Source organism: Balaenoptera acutorostrata, chromosome 1 (assembly GCF_949987535.1).
Source record: "Balaenoptera acutorostrata chromosome 1, mBalAcu1.1, whole genome shotgun sequence".
NCBI lineage: Eukaryota > Metazoa > Chordata > Mammalia > Artiodactyla > Balaenopteridae > Balaenoptera > Balaenoptera acutorostrata.
Window position 1 is genome coordinate 117566712 of NC_080064.1, and position 18839 is coordinate 117585550.

At 54.9% G+C, this 18839-nt stretch overlaps 1 protein-coding gene across 1 annotated transcript; it reads right to left on the reverse strand.

Annotated features, from left to right (window-relative positions):
* Window positions 1–1508: 1508 nt before the first annotated feature.
* Window positions 1509–9419, reverse strand: VSIG8 (V-set and immunoglobulin domain containing 8). Its single transcript, XM_007172008.2, has 8 exons — window positions 9374–9419; window positions 8199–8260; window positions 5306–5527; window positions 4552–4753; window positions 4205–4426; window positions 3341–3460; window positions 2827–3004; window positions 1509–1911 (listed from the first exon to the last, which is right to left on the reverse strand). Exons 1-8 carry the CDS (start codon window positions 9417–9419, stop codon window positions 1629–1631), a joined length of 1335 nt encoding a protein of 444 aa, XP_007172070.2. The 3' UTR covers window positions 1509–1628.
* Window positions 9420–18839: the final 9420 nt, after the last annotated feature.

An 18839-nucleotide genomic window follows, 5' to 3' on the forward strand; every position in this document is an offset into this window, starting at 1 on the left:
CTGAGGTCCATCCATACCCCACACTTCACATGGCCACAGGGTAGAAGCAGAAAGAATTAGGAAGCCCAGCTTCTCCTCAAGAGAAGAAGAGGCAAAAAGAAAAGGAAGTGCCTGGGCTCTCAACAGGCAGGTGGCTGGGCAGAGGCAGGTAGAACAGAGTGACCTTCAAGTACTATGCTCTTCAGAAGACCCTCAACCCCTAGACTAGGCATAGGTCCATTTGCGTGCCTATTGCAGTCATCTTGTATGGAGTACAGCCACTTGGTCCACTAGAGGCAGCTGAATTGGAAATGTGATGCTTAGGGCTCCCTAAGAGTAGAACTTGGACCAAGGGATAAAAACTATGTGGGGTCCAAAATTGGGTTGAATAGGAGAAATATGGATATATCTCTGACCGTCAGAGGCCAAATGGACTGCTTTGGGAGGTAGTGAGTTGCCACAGGTATTCAAGAAGAGGTCTTTTGTCAAGAAAATATCTTTTGTCAGGAATGCAGTAGAAGGAATTCAAATGTCAGAGAAAAAAAAGCCTGATGTCCTAGAGTCAAACATGCCCGGATCAAAACCTGTTATTACCTTTGTGGCCTTGGTTAAGATAACTAAATCCTCTGAGCCTCAGTTTCTTCATCTATAATGGATACTGCACCTCATAGGATTAAAATAAGGATTAAATTAGACAAAATATGGGAAAGCACCTGGCATTCAGAGGGTGCCCAATAAATGTCAATCCCCCTTCCATTAAAAAAGGGACTAGATTAGATGAATTTGGTCTTTCTACCCCCAGAGTATGACTCTGAAACCCTTCCTGGTTTTTTGAGAAGAATGGCATACATCTGGGAGAGATAAGGAAGTCAAGATTTGGTAGGTAAGTAGAGAAGGAAGGAGGATGCTGAGAATGGTCAGGGAATATTCAGAGAGGTCATCCTTGCCGTTACCTTGTTTCCTTTCTTTTGATTTCTGGAATAAAAGAGAAAAGTGGGATTCTGGATTTAAAATCAAGCTTGAGGAGTCTCAGTTTCCCCATCTGCATAGGGAAGGGATAGGATTAGACAGCCCCTTCCAGCTCTAACCGTTCCCGATCTAAGGAGGGGGAGGGGGGAAATGGTGCAGAAATGATGCGGGACGACAGGGAGCAACGCCCCTCCCCCCATCCCTGAGCAGGGCCCACCACCCTGACCCCATGCCCAACCCTCCGAGGAACCAGTCACCTCAGTCTCGAGTCTTACATTTTCTTTATTGTGCTAACACTGCCGCCTCGGAGCTCAGACCTCACACGCACGATTCAGTCCAGACCCCCACCCACCCGGCCCCCGGGGCTCCCTTGGCTGGGAACGCCTGGCCTCCGGCCTCCAGCGCTCTCGGACACTTCCTCCTCCCTCCCTCTGCCCGAGCCTCGTGGCCCCGGGGATGCGGAGAGGGCCGAGATGGCCTCTCTTCCCTCCCCCGCCCCCTCCCACTTTAGGGGCGGAGGCGCAGCCGCCCAACTCAGTTCCCGAGGGAAACTCTTCCAGGCCCCCTGCCGCCGGGCGGCCCCGGGCAGGCGAGGTCGGCGCCGGCCCGAGCGCGTCCCCAGCTGCAGGCAGAGAGCCCGCACCCTCCTCCTGGCCGGGCAGGAGCCCAGTGCCGCGCGCTCACACCAGGAGGCTGTCCTTGCACGGCAGCGGCCCCTCGGCGGCGCAGTCGGCTGGCTCTGCACTCTTGACCTTGACGTAGACCAGGGACCGGTCCGCTTCGCAGTCCAGAGCGGCGGCGGCGGCGCTGGACGCCAGGGCCGAGTCCTCGGGGCCTTCGCAGTGAGGAGGAGCGTACTTGAGGCGCAGGGAGCGCCTGACCTTCTGCATCGGGTACCCCAGGATCTGGGTAACGCTGCTGCCGCGCCTCATGGCCTTGCACCCGGGCGCCACGTCGTCCTCTCTGTGGAAAACAACAGGCGCGCGGGTGAGCGGGCTCCTCCGCGGCGCGGCGTGGGTACGGCCTGGGCAGAGCGGGGGGCTCTTGGCAACCCCTCCTCTCCCGCGCCTCCCTCCGCCTCCCCTCGCCTGTCAACCTCAGCCTCGACCTACTCTTTTCTCTGCCTCTTCCTGGGCCAGTGACCCCGCAGCACTCCCGGGGGCACCATCCCCACCCTCCAGACAAGGCTTATCCACACGTGTCCGGACAGCCCACGGTAGGCAGGCAGCCCCATCTAGGCGCCCTCCACTGCCCTTCTGATCTGTTCGCAAGACCACCGGCTCGGATAGAGAGGGCACCTTGGAGATCCAGAAGGAGCTGCTTTCCCTGTCCTTTCCTTAACTAACCTTGACCTTGCCCTCTGTCTCTCTCTCTCTCTCTCTCTTCTCCTCACCTGCCTCTTAATCTTCTCCCTCTTTTCCTCCATACCCAGGGCATTGCAATCATTAGCACTGCTAGTCTTGTTCTATTTTTATTTCTAGTTTGTTTCTAATATGTTATTAGCACTATTATTTATATTAATTAACTCTTCTTAAGTAAGCATGTCCAAGAGTTCTCACTGGTGCAATACAGGGGAAAAGTGAGAAAATAAGTACAGGCCCTGCCCTGCAGGAGCTTACAGTCTAGACAAGACAGACAGACAGGTGCAAAGATGGGAGGGAGATGGAGGGCAGGGAAGCAGAAGTGAAGACTGGACATGGGAAGGCGGAGAGAGAAAAGCCATACGACGAGTGGCCGGTCAACATGCTGGGGTCCCAGCACTCCATGGTGATGGCAGGCAGGGTTGGGGTGGGGGTCCCAGCCAGCCGGTGGCAGGCAGGGGTGAGAAGGGGCAGGGCGCCAGCCCCCTGCCGCACAGCAGCATGCAGCAGATTTTACCTGATATCATTAGGCAAGTCACAGCAGGCCTTTCTGCGGACCTTGCCACTGTAGCAGAAGGCACCGCGGGGCCCCCTGCGGCAGCCCCGGACGAGCCCCCAGATGCCGAACGTCAGACAGCCCAGCATGAGTAAAGAGCCCAGCACTGCGCCAATGATTATTCCTATGTGCCAGGGTGCTGGGGAGAGAAATAAAGATTAGTCAGGCTTTCTGCAGCCTGGCAGATGGCTGGCTAACCAGGAGTTGCAGGGGCAGGGTGTCTCTGGGAAAGAGGATGGGGGACCCAGGGGATCTCAGGGCCCCTGGACACACAGGGAGGACTATATGGGGAGATGCAAGTTAAAACCCTCATGTTTGCATGTTTCTCCCAGGGCTTCCCAGCTGCCCCTGGCAGAGCTATGCGCTGATGGCAGTGGGAAGGCAGAGCCAGCTGAGGCTCCAAAATACAGCACAAGTTCCTCCAGTCCAACCCTCCCAGCCACAGGGCCTCCAGGGCCACTGTCCCTGCACCCACCTGAGACCTGTACCTCCACCACACATACGCTGTAGCCTACATTGTTGGCCACTGTGCACTGATACAGCCCATCATCCTTGGCGGAGATGTCTATCAACAGCAGCTCACCATGGTTCAGGCCTGAAATTGAAGGAGCATCAGAGGGCTGTGGTGAGGCCGAGGGGCCTGGTCTCTGAGAGCTTCACCCCAGCCTAGACCACTGCAGGGTGGGGCATGGAAAGAGGGAAGGGTGTATGCACACACACAGGTCCACCCCACTCTCCAGGTGAGTCACCTTCCCCCTGCTGAAACAGAGAGGCAAGGAAGGGGCCCTTTTCCAGCAACAGGAGAGAAACTGTGAATTCACTCGGTGACCTTAGGGGAATATGTCCCCTCCCTGAGCCTTGGTCTCCTCATTTGTACAGCGAGGGCAGGGTTACACCAGAGGAAGTCTAAGGTCTCTTCCAGCTCTGATAGTCTTTGATTGTGAGTACTAGGCAGCTTCTGCCTGTGCCAGAAGCTTTATACACCTCATCCATTTAATCCTTACACGCCCCTGGAAGATAGACATTATCATTCCCTTTTCATATACTGTAGAATGAAACAGAGAGGTTAAGCCACTTGCCTGAGTCTTGTAGCCAGTCGTGGTCCAGCCAGGATTCAAGCCCAGCTCTATCCCAGACCATTCTCTTTCCAAATTAACGATACTGCTTTCAACTGACTCTCCCCTTTTGCCTCCTCTTCCCTCAATAGCAGCTTCTGGAACAGGCTCAGAGGAGGGGTCTCCCACAGGGGTTTTATGTTTGACTTGGTGCCACTGATGAACCAGGGAAGCCCCAGCGGGACCCAGCGTCCCAATCTTCCCCTCTCCCCGGGTCCCCTCACCTTGACTCATGGAGATGTAGAAGGACTCGTCGTAGGAGGCCTCAGAATGGAAGCTGCCCTGGGACTGATAGGAGCTGGCACGGTAAGGGCGGGTGTACCCACTGATCTTGTCCCACTTGTAGGTGAGAGGCAGGCTGCCCCCAATGACAGAGCACTTCAGTACCACATTGTTGCCGTATGACATGTGGCCCTCATACCAGCACCTGGGCATCGCAGGCCGTGCTGCAGGGAAGGGGGGGCAGTTGTGAGCCAGGGTCCAGCCAAGAGGCAGAGCCAGGCTCAGGGTGGCCAAGCCGCCCTTGGCTCTGAAGTCTGGGGAAGAGGAGCTCAGAGGAGTCTGGTCATACCTTGGACAGTGATGATGACCGTCCGGGTGGCCACGGTGGTCTTCTTCACCCGGCACTCATAGGTAGCTGTGTCAGATAGCTGCAGGTTCAAGAGGTTGATGGAGGCATCGTACTGGCTGGGATCTGGGGCTGCAAAGCGGACCCTCTGCTGCAGACTGGGGAGGCCGCCATGGTTGACCCTCTTGTTCTGGTAACTAAGGAACTGTGAAGAGAAGAAAACAGAGATGGTGAGACAGGCAGAGCCAAGGAAGGCCTTGTGGATTGGCTGTCTTGGGCAATTCACTGAACTTTTCTGAGACTCAGCTTTCTCAGCTGAAAAATGGGAACCATGATGCCTGATCCACTGACTTTTAACAGAATGTGTGAGATCAGATGAGATCAACCACTATCTGCCTAACGTCTACCTTCCAGGGGCATGTGAGGATTAAATGGGATGAGGTGTATAAAGCTGCTGGCACACAGAGAAGCTGGCTGGTACTCAAAATCAAAGACGATCAGAGCTAGAAGTATATTGTCTGGGCCAGGACAGTGCCTCGTCTTCCCTTTGGAGTGGGGTGGGAGGAAGTTGACTGACCGGCTGACTTGAGTGGTGATTACAGAGCTCCTCCCTGTTCCCTCATTCTCTGAGAAGCTTGGGGGAAGTTCAAGGCCTTGGTTTTCTTATCTGCCCTGCTTTTCCCCTCAGGGTGCTGGCTGCCCAACAGGTAGATACCATGAAGTGTAGAGTAAGGGGAATCCTGTGCCCAGCACCTACCACATTCTCCTGACGTGAGGGTTCTGGGTTGACCTGCATCCACTCGATGCCCAGCCCGTTAGGACCATAGTCCTCAGGGTCCAGGATGTAGGGGCAGCCCAGTTTGATACTGTCACCTTCCGCCACGTTCAGGGTTTCCTGGTTATCCCCAGTGATCCGCACAGCGGGCAGAAGTGCTAGGACACAGGCAGGGCAGATGGGGTAAGGGGAGCAGGACCAGGGCTTGGGTGGTCAGCTTCAGCACCCCTCCCTCCACCATTCCTGTCAGTGGCAACCCAGGGCTCAGTGGGGGTTCCACAAGGAGGAGGGGCTGCTCTGAGCGTGTGCATAGGTGTGTGCGTGAATTGATAGACGCATGTCTATGCAGACTTGTGTAAGCATGTCTGTAGTCTATGATCGTGTAGGGTTGCATCTATACAGTTTGTATATATATATATAGCTGTTAAGAATGCTTGTATGGGGGACTTCCCTGGTGGTCCAGTGGTTAAGACTTTGCCTTTCAATGCATGGGGTGCGGGTTTGATCCCTGGTCGGGGAGCTGAGATCCCACATGCCTCGCGGCCAAGGAACCAAAACATAAAACAGAGTGATATTGTAACAAATTCAATAAAGACTTTAAAACCAGTCCACATCAAAAGAATCTTAAAAAAAAAAAAAAGAATGCTTGTATGTTTGCATGATTGCGTATCCATGTATGGGTGTATACACATATGTACATTGTATGTTTACGAGTGTTTGTGGCCGCTTATGTGTACTGTAGGGAGATTCATGCATATGACCAGGTAGAGTGTCTGCTTATATATTTACATGACAGCGCATGTGTGCGTGTGTGTGTGTGTGTGTGTGTGTGTGTGTACAGGCACATGGAGCACATAGAGTTGTTAAATGCTCTGATGGAAGAGACTCGTTGGTTAAAAGCCACCTCTGGGGCTTCCCTGGTGGCGCAGTGGTTGGGAGTCCGCCTGCCAATGCAGGGGACACGGGTTCGAGCCCTGATCTGGGAGGATCCCACATGCCACAGAGCAACTAAGCCCGTGCGCCACAACTGCTGAGCCTGCACTCTGGAGCTCGTGAGCCACAACTACTGAGCCCGTGTGCCACAACTACTGAAGCCCGCATGCCTAGAGCTCGTGCTCTGCAGCAGGAGAGGCCACTGCAATGAGAAGCCCGCACACCACAACGAAGAGTAACCCCTGCTCACCGCAACTAGAGAAAGCCCGCAAGCAGCAACAAAGGCCCAACACAGCCAAAAATAAATAAATAAATTTATTAAAAAAAAAAAAGCCACCTCTGTCTGGACCAAGTGAGGTGGTCGTGTCTAGAGGCAGGAGGATGGACACCGTGGCCCCTGGAGTCCCTTTCCAGCCCAAGGAGCAGAAGAATGCGTATGTCTCTGTGTGTCTGTGTATGACAGCGCATGTCTGCGGCTGTGTACCCGTGTGACAGTGAATGCCTGGTTGTGTAAGTGCTCTGAGTGATAGTGCGTGCCTGCGCGTGACTGTGACCGCGAACCTAGCTGGGTCTGTGTGTGATAGTGAACGACGGTGCTGGGACCATGGCCACACGCATCTGTAGGACAGGTGAGCCTCGTGTGAAGGCGTGTGGCATTGTGCGCTTTGCATCCTTCCCCTTGTGTGATCCTGTGGTCACCTCCACGTGCTCGCTCCAGTTGAGGCCTCTCCCACTACTGCCAGCCTCAGCCCCACTGAGTCAGCCTGAGATGAGGAGCCAGGATCTGGAAGCTCAGGACTGATCTCTCCCTCCCTAACCTGAAGCCCCAGGCAAGTGCTAGCCCCAACCGGTTGGACCTAGAGAGGAATATGAAGGTGGAGGTGTGCCCAGGGCCCCAACCCTGGCTGGGCTGGCAGCATGCCACCTCCCAGCCTCCTGCAATCCTCCCTCTGCCGGCTCCTCACCCAGCCTGGCTCAGTCTCCTCCTGTGAGAGTCAGCAAGTCCTTTGGAGCCCTAGCCCTTGGTCTCAGCAACTCATCCTGCTCTGCCCTTCTCTGGCTCTCTTCTGGGACCACCTTCACACTTAGAGAGCATCTCACACACACAACTGCACACTGTCACAGCCAAAGAGATCAACACATAGACAAACTCTTATAAGCCTTCAAAATGCAGATACCTACCTAGGCAGTCCCACCTTCTCACACACACACACTGTCGGATCCATACAGACACACATCTACACACAAACACAAGTGCGTATTAATCCAGAAGACACACCCGCTGTGCACACTTAGAGCCCCGCATGTGTATTCATGCAAGACCAAACATACCTGCAGAAGCTTAGTCCGGTTCTACAGAGCCAGCAGGCACCCTTTCAACACCCCTAACAACTCAGGCATCACTGAACCTGCCCCTCGGAATCCTGGCTGGGTCGTCAGCCATGTCCTAACCCCCTAGGCTCCAGGGTAATCCAGAGCAGGCAGGTTAGCTGCTGGGGCTCTAACGGGACCTGGTGATGCCTCCTAAAGCGCCAGACCAAGCTAACACCAGCCCACTCCTGAGATAAGGATCCTGATGCCATCTGCCAGGTCCTGGGCTGTCACAAAGCAAACCAGGAATGAGTCAGAACTCAGCAGAGAGCAGAGGCCCCACCCTGGGGAAGGACTGCCGAAAGCAACCCACAACAAGAGAATGGTCTCCATGCCCTGGGAGCCAGCCGGAAAGGAGGGTAAGCATTCCAGGAAGGGGACTTGAGAAGGAAGGACAAGCTGCAAGAGAGTGCCTCCACCCTGCACTAGGCAGAGTGTCTGCCCTTGTCCCAGGCCAGGGAGCCTCACCCTAGCCTTTCCGTCTCCCTAAACGTTTTCTCAACCTTCTGCCAAGGGTTCCAGCTTTTCTGCACCCCTCGCTCTCCTGGGGAAGTCGCCCCTGGTGTCTCACCTTCATTCCTCTTGCTGTGGCACTGAGGAAGTACTTCCAGGGAATGTGAGAGAAGAAAGAGGCTGGAGGGAGGGAAGAAGACCAGAGTGGGAGAGAGAGGTGGGTGCAGAGACTTGGAGGGAGGGAAGGAAATCACAACAGGCTCGCCAGGGAAGAGGGCAGACACCTCAATAGTCGTGTCTACTCTAAGCTTGTAAGTCCTTTGTGAATTTTTCAGCTACTTCCAGAGCTCCTAACCCTCCCTCTGCAGATGAGGGAGGGGAAGAAAAGGGAGGGGAGAAAAAGTGGCTCCCACAGAGGGTATTGGTGCATTATGACATTAAGACACTATACACAGAGATATCCCAGGTCCCCACAGCACAGCTCCTGAGTGAGCTCTGCCCAGCCAGCTCTTACCAGACAGAGAGGGTGTTGCAGGCATCCTGCTAGAAATGCAGTCATTCACACATAGTCACACTCTCACACCAAGGCTGAAAATGCACCCCCCCTTCCTGAGCTCCTCTCCCAGGCCCCCTTAGCCTGAACCCAGACCCCCAGGAGGGTCTCAGAGCCATTTGCAGCAATGCCCACACAGATGGGCCCTTGCTGGGACTTGCCCCTTCCCAGTCAGGCAGCCGTGATGTCCAGTCCTGAGCCCTGCCCTGCAGACGTGCCCCAGGGAGCGGGCTCTGGGAGTTACCCTCCCCACCCTCCCAGGCTTATCCTAGACGGGGTGGGTGCTACCCTGGAACACTCACAGCACAGGGGCCCCGAGCAGAGGTCTCAGGCCCCGGCTGTCCCTGGCCCACTCACACTCCACCAGCCTGAGGCTCTGCCCTCTCGAGGCAAGCAGGGTGGGGAGAGGCCCTCCTGCTGGAAGGACAGAGACCAATGGAAAGGGGATCTTTCCCAGGCTCTTTCTCAGCCCCCAACCAGCTTTGCTGCTCACCTGCCCCTCCTACCCTACCCCCAGATCCCCCAGTAACTCAGGGCGAGCCCTATGCTCCCATGCGCAACATGTGCATACATGTATGAACCCCACACGTTCACAGACACGATGAAGAACCATCCAAGAACACGTGCCCCAAACCTTCAGGTGCAGGGCTCTCCTGGGGAGAGGCCCCCTTGGCAACATCCAAACCCCGGTAGCAGCAGGGCGAGGGTGAGCGGCATCCTGCCAGGGCATCTCAGCCCACCTTCCAGGTTCCTCTGTGAGCCCTTCGCTGCCCTTTTCTTGCCCATCCGGCGTCATGCAGGCACCCCTGCCCCTCCCCAGCCCCATACCTGGGCTCAGGCAAACGAGCAGAAGGTGGAATGCTCCTCCGACTCTCATGTCTCTAGGCTCAGCGTTTCCTCCGCCTGGGCTGGGATCCCTGGGGCCGGTGGCTATGGGGCCGGCGGTGTTGGGTACGTAGGGACCGGTAGACGGAGGGGGAGCTGAGGGCCCAGATGCTGCCCGGAGTGGCAGGAAGGTGCAGTGAGGGCCCGGCTGGGGAGCAGCCAGAGTTATTACTATGAGAGGGAGGGGGCCTGGTCCCCACCTTGGGGAGGAGTCCCAGGAGCCCTAATTAGCAGGGTGACACAGTGGCTTACCCGGGAATTACCCAGCCCTTCCCCAAGCTCTTCCCTATGCTGAGAGTGGTGCAGGATGGCCAACGGGACATGTAATTAGACACCTGTTAAACTTCCACTTCCTCCCGGCCCCAGCCTCGGGGTGACGACAGTTGCCCAATTTTACAGTGTCCACGGAGCTCCCCTCACCACACATTTACTGCCTCCTTCCCCAGGGGAAATGGAGAAGAGGAAGGAGAAGCCAGGCTGGGGCTGGAAGGGTGGTCAGGCCTTGAAGGGCTCACACTGACCCCAGGGCACTGGTGTCTGACACGCCCGCCCAGCGCAGGCTCCAGCATTCCAAATTGTGGTCCCCTCCTCCTATCCCTGACCCTACAGACCCCCTCCCACCCAGGTCAAAGTCTGTGGGAAAGGGCCCCAGGGAAGGGGTCACTGGGGCTGGAGGGGAGGTCCTGGCAGATGAAAGGGCCCCAGGACTTCAAAGGGAGCCAGGCCTCCTGAGCTGAAAGAAGGAGGGAAGGGGTGTGTAGGGGAACAGGGTCTTCCCCTGGCTGCCCCCTCTGGAGCTGTGCCCCCCACCCATACCTGACGTGAGGTCACCCCCAGGTGCAGGGGATCCCTGGGAGCTGGGGGTGTTACAGGGGATCCAGACCCCCACCTCCCACACAGATCTACAACCAGTTCAGTGAGGCCTGAGAGGAGAGGGACCAGGGTGTGTGGAGTGGGCGAGGTGAGTGGGCAGGTGGTTGAGGGGCTGCTAGGGAGAATAGCGCCAGGAGGGCCGGGAAAGGGTGTGCCTGAGTGCCTGTATACCCCCTCACCAGGATGTGTCTGTGCATCTTTGTTGAAGAGCGCCAAGCCCCTCTACGTGCCCCTCTTTTAGGGATGGCTTGGTTCCCTGGCTTCTATGCACAGGAAGGGAAACCAAGGACCTCATAACCGGGACAGGCATCAGGTGACTAAGCCATCACAGTTCTGGGCAGGTTGGAGCTCGGGTGGGGATGTCCTGCTGGGCAGAGGGAGAAGATGGAGGGCCAGCCCTTGCTTATTGGTCCAGGGGGTCCCAGAACAGGCCTTGGGCCTCCCCTGGATTGCAGGACTGCCCCATCAACAATGGTAAGGGTCTGGTCATGAGTTGCCTTGTTCAACAGCTTAGCCCTCTCAAAGGAATCAAGGGCCTGCCCCCGTCGCTGACAGATGCGCAAAAAGGGTAGGGGGGAAGAGTTTTGGAGAGAGTTATGGGGCTCAGGATGCTGCCAGGGCCCACCCCCTGGGAAAAAATAAGACAGAACAATAAGGAAGCACAAGGACTCCGTGCGTCTCTGCATTGCAGCCCCCCAGCTGCACTCCCAACGATAACAGGGCGCTCTGGGACCCACAAAATGTACACAATGAATAGCCTTATTTCCTTATTTATCTTGAGGATTATGGGGTTGTCCTGCGCACTCTGGAGAGCAGGGATCATTATCCCCACTTCACAGATGGGGAAACAGAAGCCTGGAGAAACCGGAGGATTCATCACAGGTGATGCTGCTGGGGCCTGAGTGGGGGGTATGCAGGCGTCCCGACTCTCAATCCAGAGTGGACCAAGAAAAGGGCATGGTGACCCTATGGGTTACCAGACCCACCCATGGGGAAAGTCAGTGATGGGTGGAGGGGTGAACAGGTGGGACCAGGAAGAGGGAGTCTGAAAAGAGAGGAGTAAGTTCGTGGTTCCATTAGACTGAAGTATAAGGCTGGAGTTTAACTGGGTTCTGGATTTTAGCTGATGTTAGAGTTCGTGTGAAGGCTGGAGCTGGGATTAAGGTTGGGCTTAGTTAGATGGAATGATGAATGAGGTTGAGGTCAGATTTGAAGTTGGGATGAAAGTTAACACTGAGATTAAGCCTAGAACAACAGCTAGAACTGAGGCTAGGGTTTATGGCTGGGATTCATGTTACGATAAGGAATAGTGTTTTAGCTTCATTTAGAGCTTTGCCTGGGAATACAGTTAGAGCTAAACTGAAGGCTGCGGAGGTTGATTAAGGATTGGATTTACAACTGTGTTAGACTTTAGTTTGGGATTTGAGTTAGAATAGGCTGTGGTTAGGGTTAGAACTTGGCTTAAAGTTATATAGACAGAGGATTCATGGGGATCAAAAATTAGGTTTTATTTATGATATAGAAAGACCTTAGCCTCCATTCACTAAATCTAAGTTTCGTTAGAATTTTCATCCCTTTGCTCTGGGAGAATACCAATGGCACATGTTGATTGGGGTCCCAAGATTTTGGCAAGAGTTCCAGATACACATGAGCCCATCTCAGGGGTATGAAGCAACTGAATCCCACAACAAATGTAACCTCTGAAATTCTGCTCCACGACCTAAGCTCACCACCTAGTCAAGCTCCCAGAAGGGCATTTGGGGAGGGGATGCAGGAACGTTCAGCAATGAGTGGGACTCTGACACCAAATTGAACTGGAAGATGGGATCCATCAGAGGCAGTTTTACTAGGGAGGAGGGGAGTTCTGGTTTTGGAGTGTAAGAGACGGGAGTTGGGGAAGACTGAGGGCCTAGATGCTCTCGGAAGAACAGCCACTTTTGAGGGCTCCATACAGGGGCCCCTCAAAGCCTCAAAAGGCAGGGCACATTGTTGCTCTCCTTTGACCCACCTAGGTCTAATTGCCACCTCCTTGCAATCTGGGGCCCATTAAAGAAACGGTCAGCATTCCTGCCCTGTGCCCTGAGCCCTGCAAGGGTTTTGAGGGGGCAGTGTTGGAGTGAGGGCACTGGGGCATCAGCTCAGTTTTCATAGCACAAGTTCAGCCCATGGCCCCTCCCCTGGGACCAGCCCACAGCTCACATTTCTCTGTGGGCTTCATCCTCAGCGGAGGAAGAGGGCCCATTCCTGGGAGGCCACCTCCCCCAACTCCTCCCTCTCTTCTTCCCCACCAGTCTCAGCCCCAAACATCCCATTGCCCCATCCACTTCCTTTTCAGGTCCCATAAAGGTCTGGACAGATCTCGGAGACTACTGGGATTCCCTCTGTGCCCCGAGGGAGAAAGTGATTGGGAGAGACAGTGGTTAGAAAAGTAGCAGAGAAACACATGTGCCATCCAAATGGCCCAACCAGAGGCTGAGAGAGAGACAGGAGGCAGAGGGCCCAGGCTACAGTCAGGGTCCCAGCACACCAATTTCCAAAAGGGCCCCTTGCTTTTCCCTGAGTAATCCATAGCTCCCCGGGGGCAGAATGGCCTCTTTTTTCTGCATACCACCCCCCACCCCCAGACTGGGTTGTATTTGCTTCTGTTCTAAGGCAGAAGGAGAAACACAAAGACAGAAGCTTGGAAAGGAGTGAACAGAGGTACAGAAGCAGAGGGAAGAGGTGAGACAAGGACCCAGAGAAGCCCAGAGATTGCTTCTGAGAGGAGGTACAGCCCAACCCCAGAACATCGCGGGGAGGGACAGGCCAAGGATGTGGCCCATCTACTCTTCCTCCAAAGTGCCCTTCACAGCAACTCTGCACAACGCCTGTAGGCTCTCCCCTCACCTGCCTGGACCTACCCCCAACCCCTCTCCCCAGGCCTCCCAGGCTCAGGTTCAAGCTCCCCATTTCCCCTCCAGGGCCCCAGGTCTGCAGCTTGACCCTTTCTAAGCCCTCACACACAGAGTCAGCAGGCTCCTGAGCCCCTCTCCCAAGTCCCCCTGTAGACCCAGGCTCACCCCTGCAACATCCATGGAGTGAGAAGCAGCCCTTGGAGTGGCCATGTAGAGAAAACCTCAGAGGAAATGGTCTGGGAGCAGGAGGGCCATGGGATAGACAATGCCATGCTTAGAGAGGACGGACAGAGGCACAGGGCACACACAGTCACAGAGAAGTCAGGGAGCCCCAGCAGCTGCTGCCCTTCCCCCGGCTCTCAGTGAAGGTTTGGGGTTGGAAGACCCCCAGGTGAGGCCCTGGCTTGGATGACAAGAGTGGTGGAGCTTAGAGGTGGTACAGGTGGTGTGATGGGAGCAATTACGTTGAGACGAGGAAGGGTTACAGTTAGTTGTAGAGAGAAGGACAAGATCCACGTGTGGGGTTCAGTTTCAGGAATGGGATTGGGGTTTAAGGACTGAGGCCCAGATCAAGGCTAGTGGACAAGAGCTTCTGACACGTGAGACACAGGGATTCCCTGGGTCTTGGCTCAGGCTTCCCAAGCCTCAGCGATTCCTGCTGGTCCACTTCAGAAGAAGGGGGATCCTAGGAGAGAACCTGGATATGCCCAACTCTCTCCCAGCGGGTGATGATATCCTGGAGCTGACCCAGACTCATAGGAGCAAACAGCCCTGAAATGGTCCCCATCCCTAAAAGGAGTGGCCTAACCTATTTTATCAGCAAAGCATCTTAGCAAAGGGCGGCTGATTAAATGTTATAAACTGAACGGTTATCAACGGGACAGTGGAGGAAAGAAGAATTTGCTTTTAAAGGGTATGTGAATCCCTGATGACAAACCTGAAGAAGAATTAAGAGACCCTGAAGATAAAAGATATTGCACCTGGCTGAGATCAACCATATCCTTCATTCATTCAACAAACCAGCGGGGCCTTGTGCTAGGCCCTGGGGAAGCAGTGGTTAACAAAACTCTATCTTCTAGAGCGTCCAGTCTGGAGGGAGAGACAGACAAGGGAAGGGGCACCAACCCCTCATCACAGGCTGCTGAGCTATGGTGATATCTGGCAAGACCCCCTGGCCTGGTGGAAATGACCTTTAAACGGCGATCTGAAGGATAACTAAGGATGTGTCGGGCAGGACTGAGAGTGGAGAGAGGTGGCCGGAAGAGTATCTCAGTCCTTGAAAAATAAACCAGGGCCCTGCCAGACACGGCAGAGAAGAGAGTGAAGTCAGGATAGATAGCTGATGGGTATTTTTGGACTGAGGAGGGAAGATCCTTGAGAACTGAACCTCTGGGACCTCCTGAGTGCTCAATGGGGTCAGAGCCAGACCCTCAGGATAGACTAGGCAACTAAGATTGATCATCCTGAACCGTGTGTGTTTCGGTGTGGAGAGAAGGACCTTGTGATGGATTAATCCACGTGTCCAATGGGACTTTGACCTTTGAATTTATAGAAATAAAATTTGCCTTGGATTCTGCCATCTGGATCCCCCAACACATATCCACAGAAGGGAGCTGTGGTCCCCCTTGGCCCCTGGGGCAGCCCCAGGCCTGCCTGGCCTTCTTGGAAGTTGCCAGGGAAGGTGTGTGGAGCTGGCAGGTAGCAGAGCAAAGCTGGGTGTGTGTCTGCTTCAAAGCCTTCCCCACTAAGTCCTTCCAACCAGCCCTCACTCTGCTCTTCCAGTTTGTCTCTTGTTTCCTGGACACTGGGAGAGGGGAAGGTGGTACCAGAGGGGGTGGGGCTCAGAGGCAACACAGCTTAGCCAAGGCTGCCTGAGACAGTGGGAGTGTTAACTGTCACAGGAGAGCAACATGCCCAGCCCAAGGGATAAAGTGGAAGGTTCCCCAATTTCTCCCACTTCCTCCCTCCAGCACACCCCTCTCTCCCCCCACCAAATGCTCAGAAGAGCATCGTGTTCCAGAACTTTGGACACTTCCCCACATGGGGTCGGGCCACACAGCAGCTGGGGTAGGAGATACCTGAACAAGTGTCATGAAGAAAACTTATGTGATCCCAAAGGACAGAACTAGGGCCCCACAGCGGATGCTCGGAAAGACACGTATTGACTCAACATTAATAACTTTCTGAGCATCAGGGCTGATCTGAGACAATCTGGGTTTGGCCTTATGAGGTAATGAGCACCCCATCACTTAGAGTGTGCAAACTCAGACTGTCCAACCATTGGATTAGTTTACAAAGGAGATTCAAGGACCAGAGAGTCTTGGAGGTCCTTTCCAGCCTCGACATTCTAAAATTTGGTGCTCACCCCCACTAGCCTGGGGACAAACAGTCTTTCCCCAGGAGCCATGCAAAAATGCGCAAGATCTCTGGGCAGTTTCTCTGACTCCCCACTCCCACCCACCCCCTTGACTCCTCTTTCCAGGAGTCTCCTGAGAAAGTCACCCAAAATCTCAACCCTATTCCTGTCCCAGCCTCAAAGTCATCAAAGGGCAGGGAGGTGACGACTACCCCGCTCCCAAGAGGACATGGAAAATGCAGGAAGAAACGCAGAGCTGGGAGGCTGGCAGCTTTGGGAGCTAAGGCAGAGGGAAAGTCTAAGCTATTTAAAGCCAGTCAAATCAAAAATAACTTAGCCCTTTCTGGGACTCTAGATTTCTGTGATGTTGGACATGAGCTTCTTCCAGGTAACCTTGGTGTGATTTGCCAGGATATCTCTCAGAGTGTGGGAGGGGGAGGGAAAGGGGGGCAGGTCACCTTGGCGGCAGCCTAGAATTGGGGAGAGACCTCTGGTCTGGAGTGGCCCATCCCCTCCCCAACTGTCCTCTCCGAGGCCCCAAGCTCCCCAGAAGCAGCAGTGGGGTCGGATGAGTGAGAAAACAGAGTGAGGCGCTCGATGGCCTCAACACCCAGACTTCTTGTCTGAGACTAAAGTGTCTCCCCTCCACTGTCACCTCAACAGCTGCCACTCCCTCACCCCAAAAGCCCTGATTGGCTTTGAAATCTCCTGAGCCCCTTTCATTCGAGCTTAATCAGAGTGATTTTACTGAAACCAGTTAATGCCCAGCGGGGGGCCCGAGTCATTGACAGGGATGCTGAGGCTTTCAGGGGTGTTGGAGGACATCCCAGGACTCCACTGAGTCAGGGACAGCCTGTCCGGGCCACCAGGGTGGGCTGCTGAGTCACGTCCAACTGGTGCTGCTTCTGCAGCAGGTGCAAAGGTTCTGAGATCGCCTCCAAGCCCCAGTGCAACATGACTCAGGCAACACGCACACGTGGGCAGGGAGAGCGTGGAGCCCAGCCAGGAGCTGGAGCATACGTTCCCAGGAGGCAGCTGCCTGCAGACCTGACTCAGTGCTCCAAGGTGGCACCCAGCCACTGGATATTCCCGGCAGCACCAGCCCAGTCTGACACTGAAAGGACCGGAAAACCCAGGGAACTGGGAAGGAAGCTGGGAAGTCAATCAGGTACACATACCACAAAGTTAGTAGCTTGAGCACTTTTTTTTTTTTTTTTTTGCAAGCTTCTAATATCTTTACATCAACAAACAGTACTTCTTACTTATCTACAGATTTCCCCAGCGCTGCTCTATGGCTTGGAATCTCACAGCTTCCTAGATACCCCGAAGATGATTCAGCAGCTTGGAGGGGTGCACAGAGTTTATTTCTACCCTTGAGCCCTAGGAGGGAAAGTTGAAGCCATCCCTAGGAGAAAACACTGCCCACCCAAAAGTCCAACCTCTAGCAACAAGTCTGAGGCTGGTTGTTCCCGAGCAGGACAGGTGGGGGCAGTTGGGGGGAGGTCTACTTCTTGGCCTGTACTCCAAGGGAGCTTGTTCCTCTCAGCCCTGAGATAGATGACATCAGTAGGGAGCTGGGCAAACTCGAGGCACCTGAGGTCCTTTCTGGCTTTCCTGGGAAGAGGGTCCCCTGAAACAAGTAAAGTCTCACTCCTTGGTCCCTGCAGGTATTTTTAATCGTGCAATAGGAATGCTTAGAGAGAACCTAAGCAAGTATGCCAGCTGCCTCAGTGGCATTGCCATGTCTTCTCTCCCATCCCAGGCTGGGTACCACATCTTCCCAAGACCCCTAGGGAGGAAGGGATTAACTTCTTTAGGTAGGAGGTATGCACTTAGGGGTATGGAGCAGGGAAGGTGAGGAAGCCTCTTCCCCTAGCAGCTGGTGGGGCTGCCCCCCTGGTCTGGGGGAAAAGGGGGCCGCAGTCTTCTCTGGTGGAGAAGGTGAGGAAAGTGCCTGGGGAAGCTGCAGTTGTCCTGAGGCAGAGGAAGCACAGGAAGCAGCTTGCCCACTCTCCCTGGGCCCTGTGAAAAGAGGACTCTTGTCAGAGGTGCTGGTAACCTGGCATTGTAAACATTGGGGATGCACCCAGCAGCTATCCTCTGCCTCCTCTTAGTGCAGGACACACCTGGCTCTGGATTTGAGAAATGAAACCGAGGGAGAAGGAGTCTGCCATAGTGATGGGAGCCGGATGGAGGCCCTTTCCCTTCAAAGGCATACAAAAATGGGGGAAATGGCTCCGTCCCTGAAAGCTAGCACACAGCCCAAAATGGGAGCCTGATCGTCCAGGTCCTTCCAAATAGGGTGAGACTCTTCTAAAGCTACAAGAAATTTTGTGGGAAGCAGCACGGGGGCAGTGGGAAGCTAGAGCAGACTGACTGACACAGATGAGAAGCTTCTGTGGAGATGGAAACAGGTCTGCTGATTCACTGAGAACTGACTTCACTAGCATGTACCTAGCACATGATAGGCACTCAGAGATACTTGGATGAGTAAATGAATGAATGAAGAATATTTGGGGAAAAGCGAGGCAAGCTAACACAGATCTTTATCTTTGGGGATAAAGCTTTGCGGAGCCTCACTTGTTGGAGAGAGGTGGACTAAGGAGAGCCGGCCACCTGAGTGGGGCGGGGGGCTGTGTTTGGGTGAGGGGACCAGGCTGGCAGGGTGAGACGCTGGGCCCTGGTCATGCCCCGATGGAGGACGGAGCGGGTGCCTATGTCGTGACACCGCCTGGCGTTGAAAGGGCTCTGGCATGAGAGGGCTGAGACAGGAGTGTGAGCCACAGGTTCAAACATCACCCTCTCCACATTCATGATCTGAGTCACAGGCATGCAACTGGTAAGAGCTCTGACACCTCCTTCCCCAGCACCGCCCAGCCCAGCCCTTGCCCCAGCCCCACCCTGAGAGAGCATCTCTAGCTCCTTGCCCTGAAGTGCCTCTGAGCTGGGTGTGGAACGGTGACAGAGATAAGCCTGAGCTGAGGGCTCCCCTGGTGGCGCAGTGGTTGAGAATCTGCCTGCCAGTGCAGGGGACACGGGTTCGAGCCCTGGTCTGGAAAGCTCCCACATGCCACGGAGCAACTAGGCCCGTGAGCCACAGCTACTGAGCCTGCCCATCTGGAGCCTGTGCTCCGCAACAAGAGAGGCCGCGATAGTGAGAGGCCCGTGCACCGTGATGAGGAGTGGCCCCCGCTTGCC

What these genes read in the sequence shown, in the direction of transcription:
- VSIG8 (XM_007172008.2), bottom strand. Translation starts at nt 9,419, where the DNA reads ATGGGCAAGAAAAGGGCAGCGAAGGGCTCACAGAGGAACCTGGAAG. An exon ending in CCTCACGTCAGGAGAATGTG is followed by an intron (nt 4,754 to 5,305) that starts GTAGGTGCTGGG and finishes TTCTCTTCACAG; the next exon opens with TTCCTTAGTTACCAGAACAA. An exon ending in CTACATCTCCATGAGTCAAG is followed by an intron (nt 3,461 to 4,204) that starts GTGAGGGGACCC and finishes CTTCAATTTCAG; the next exon opens with GCCTGAACCATGGTGAGCTG.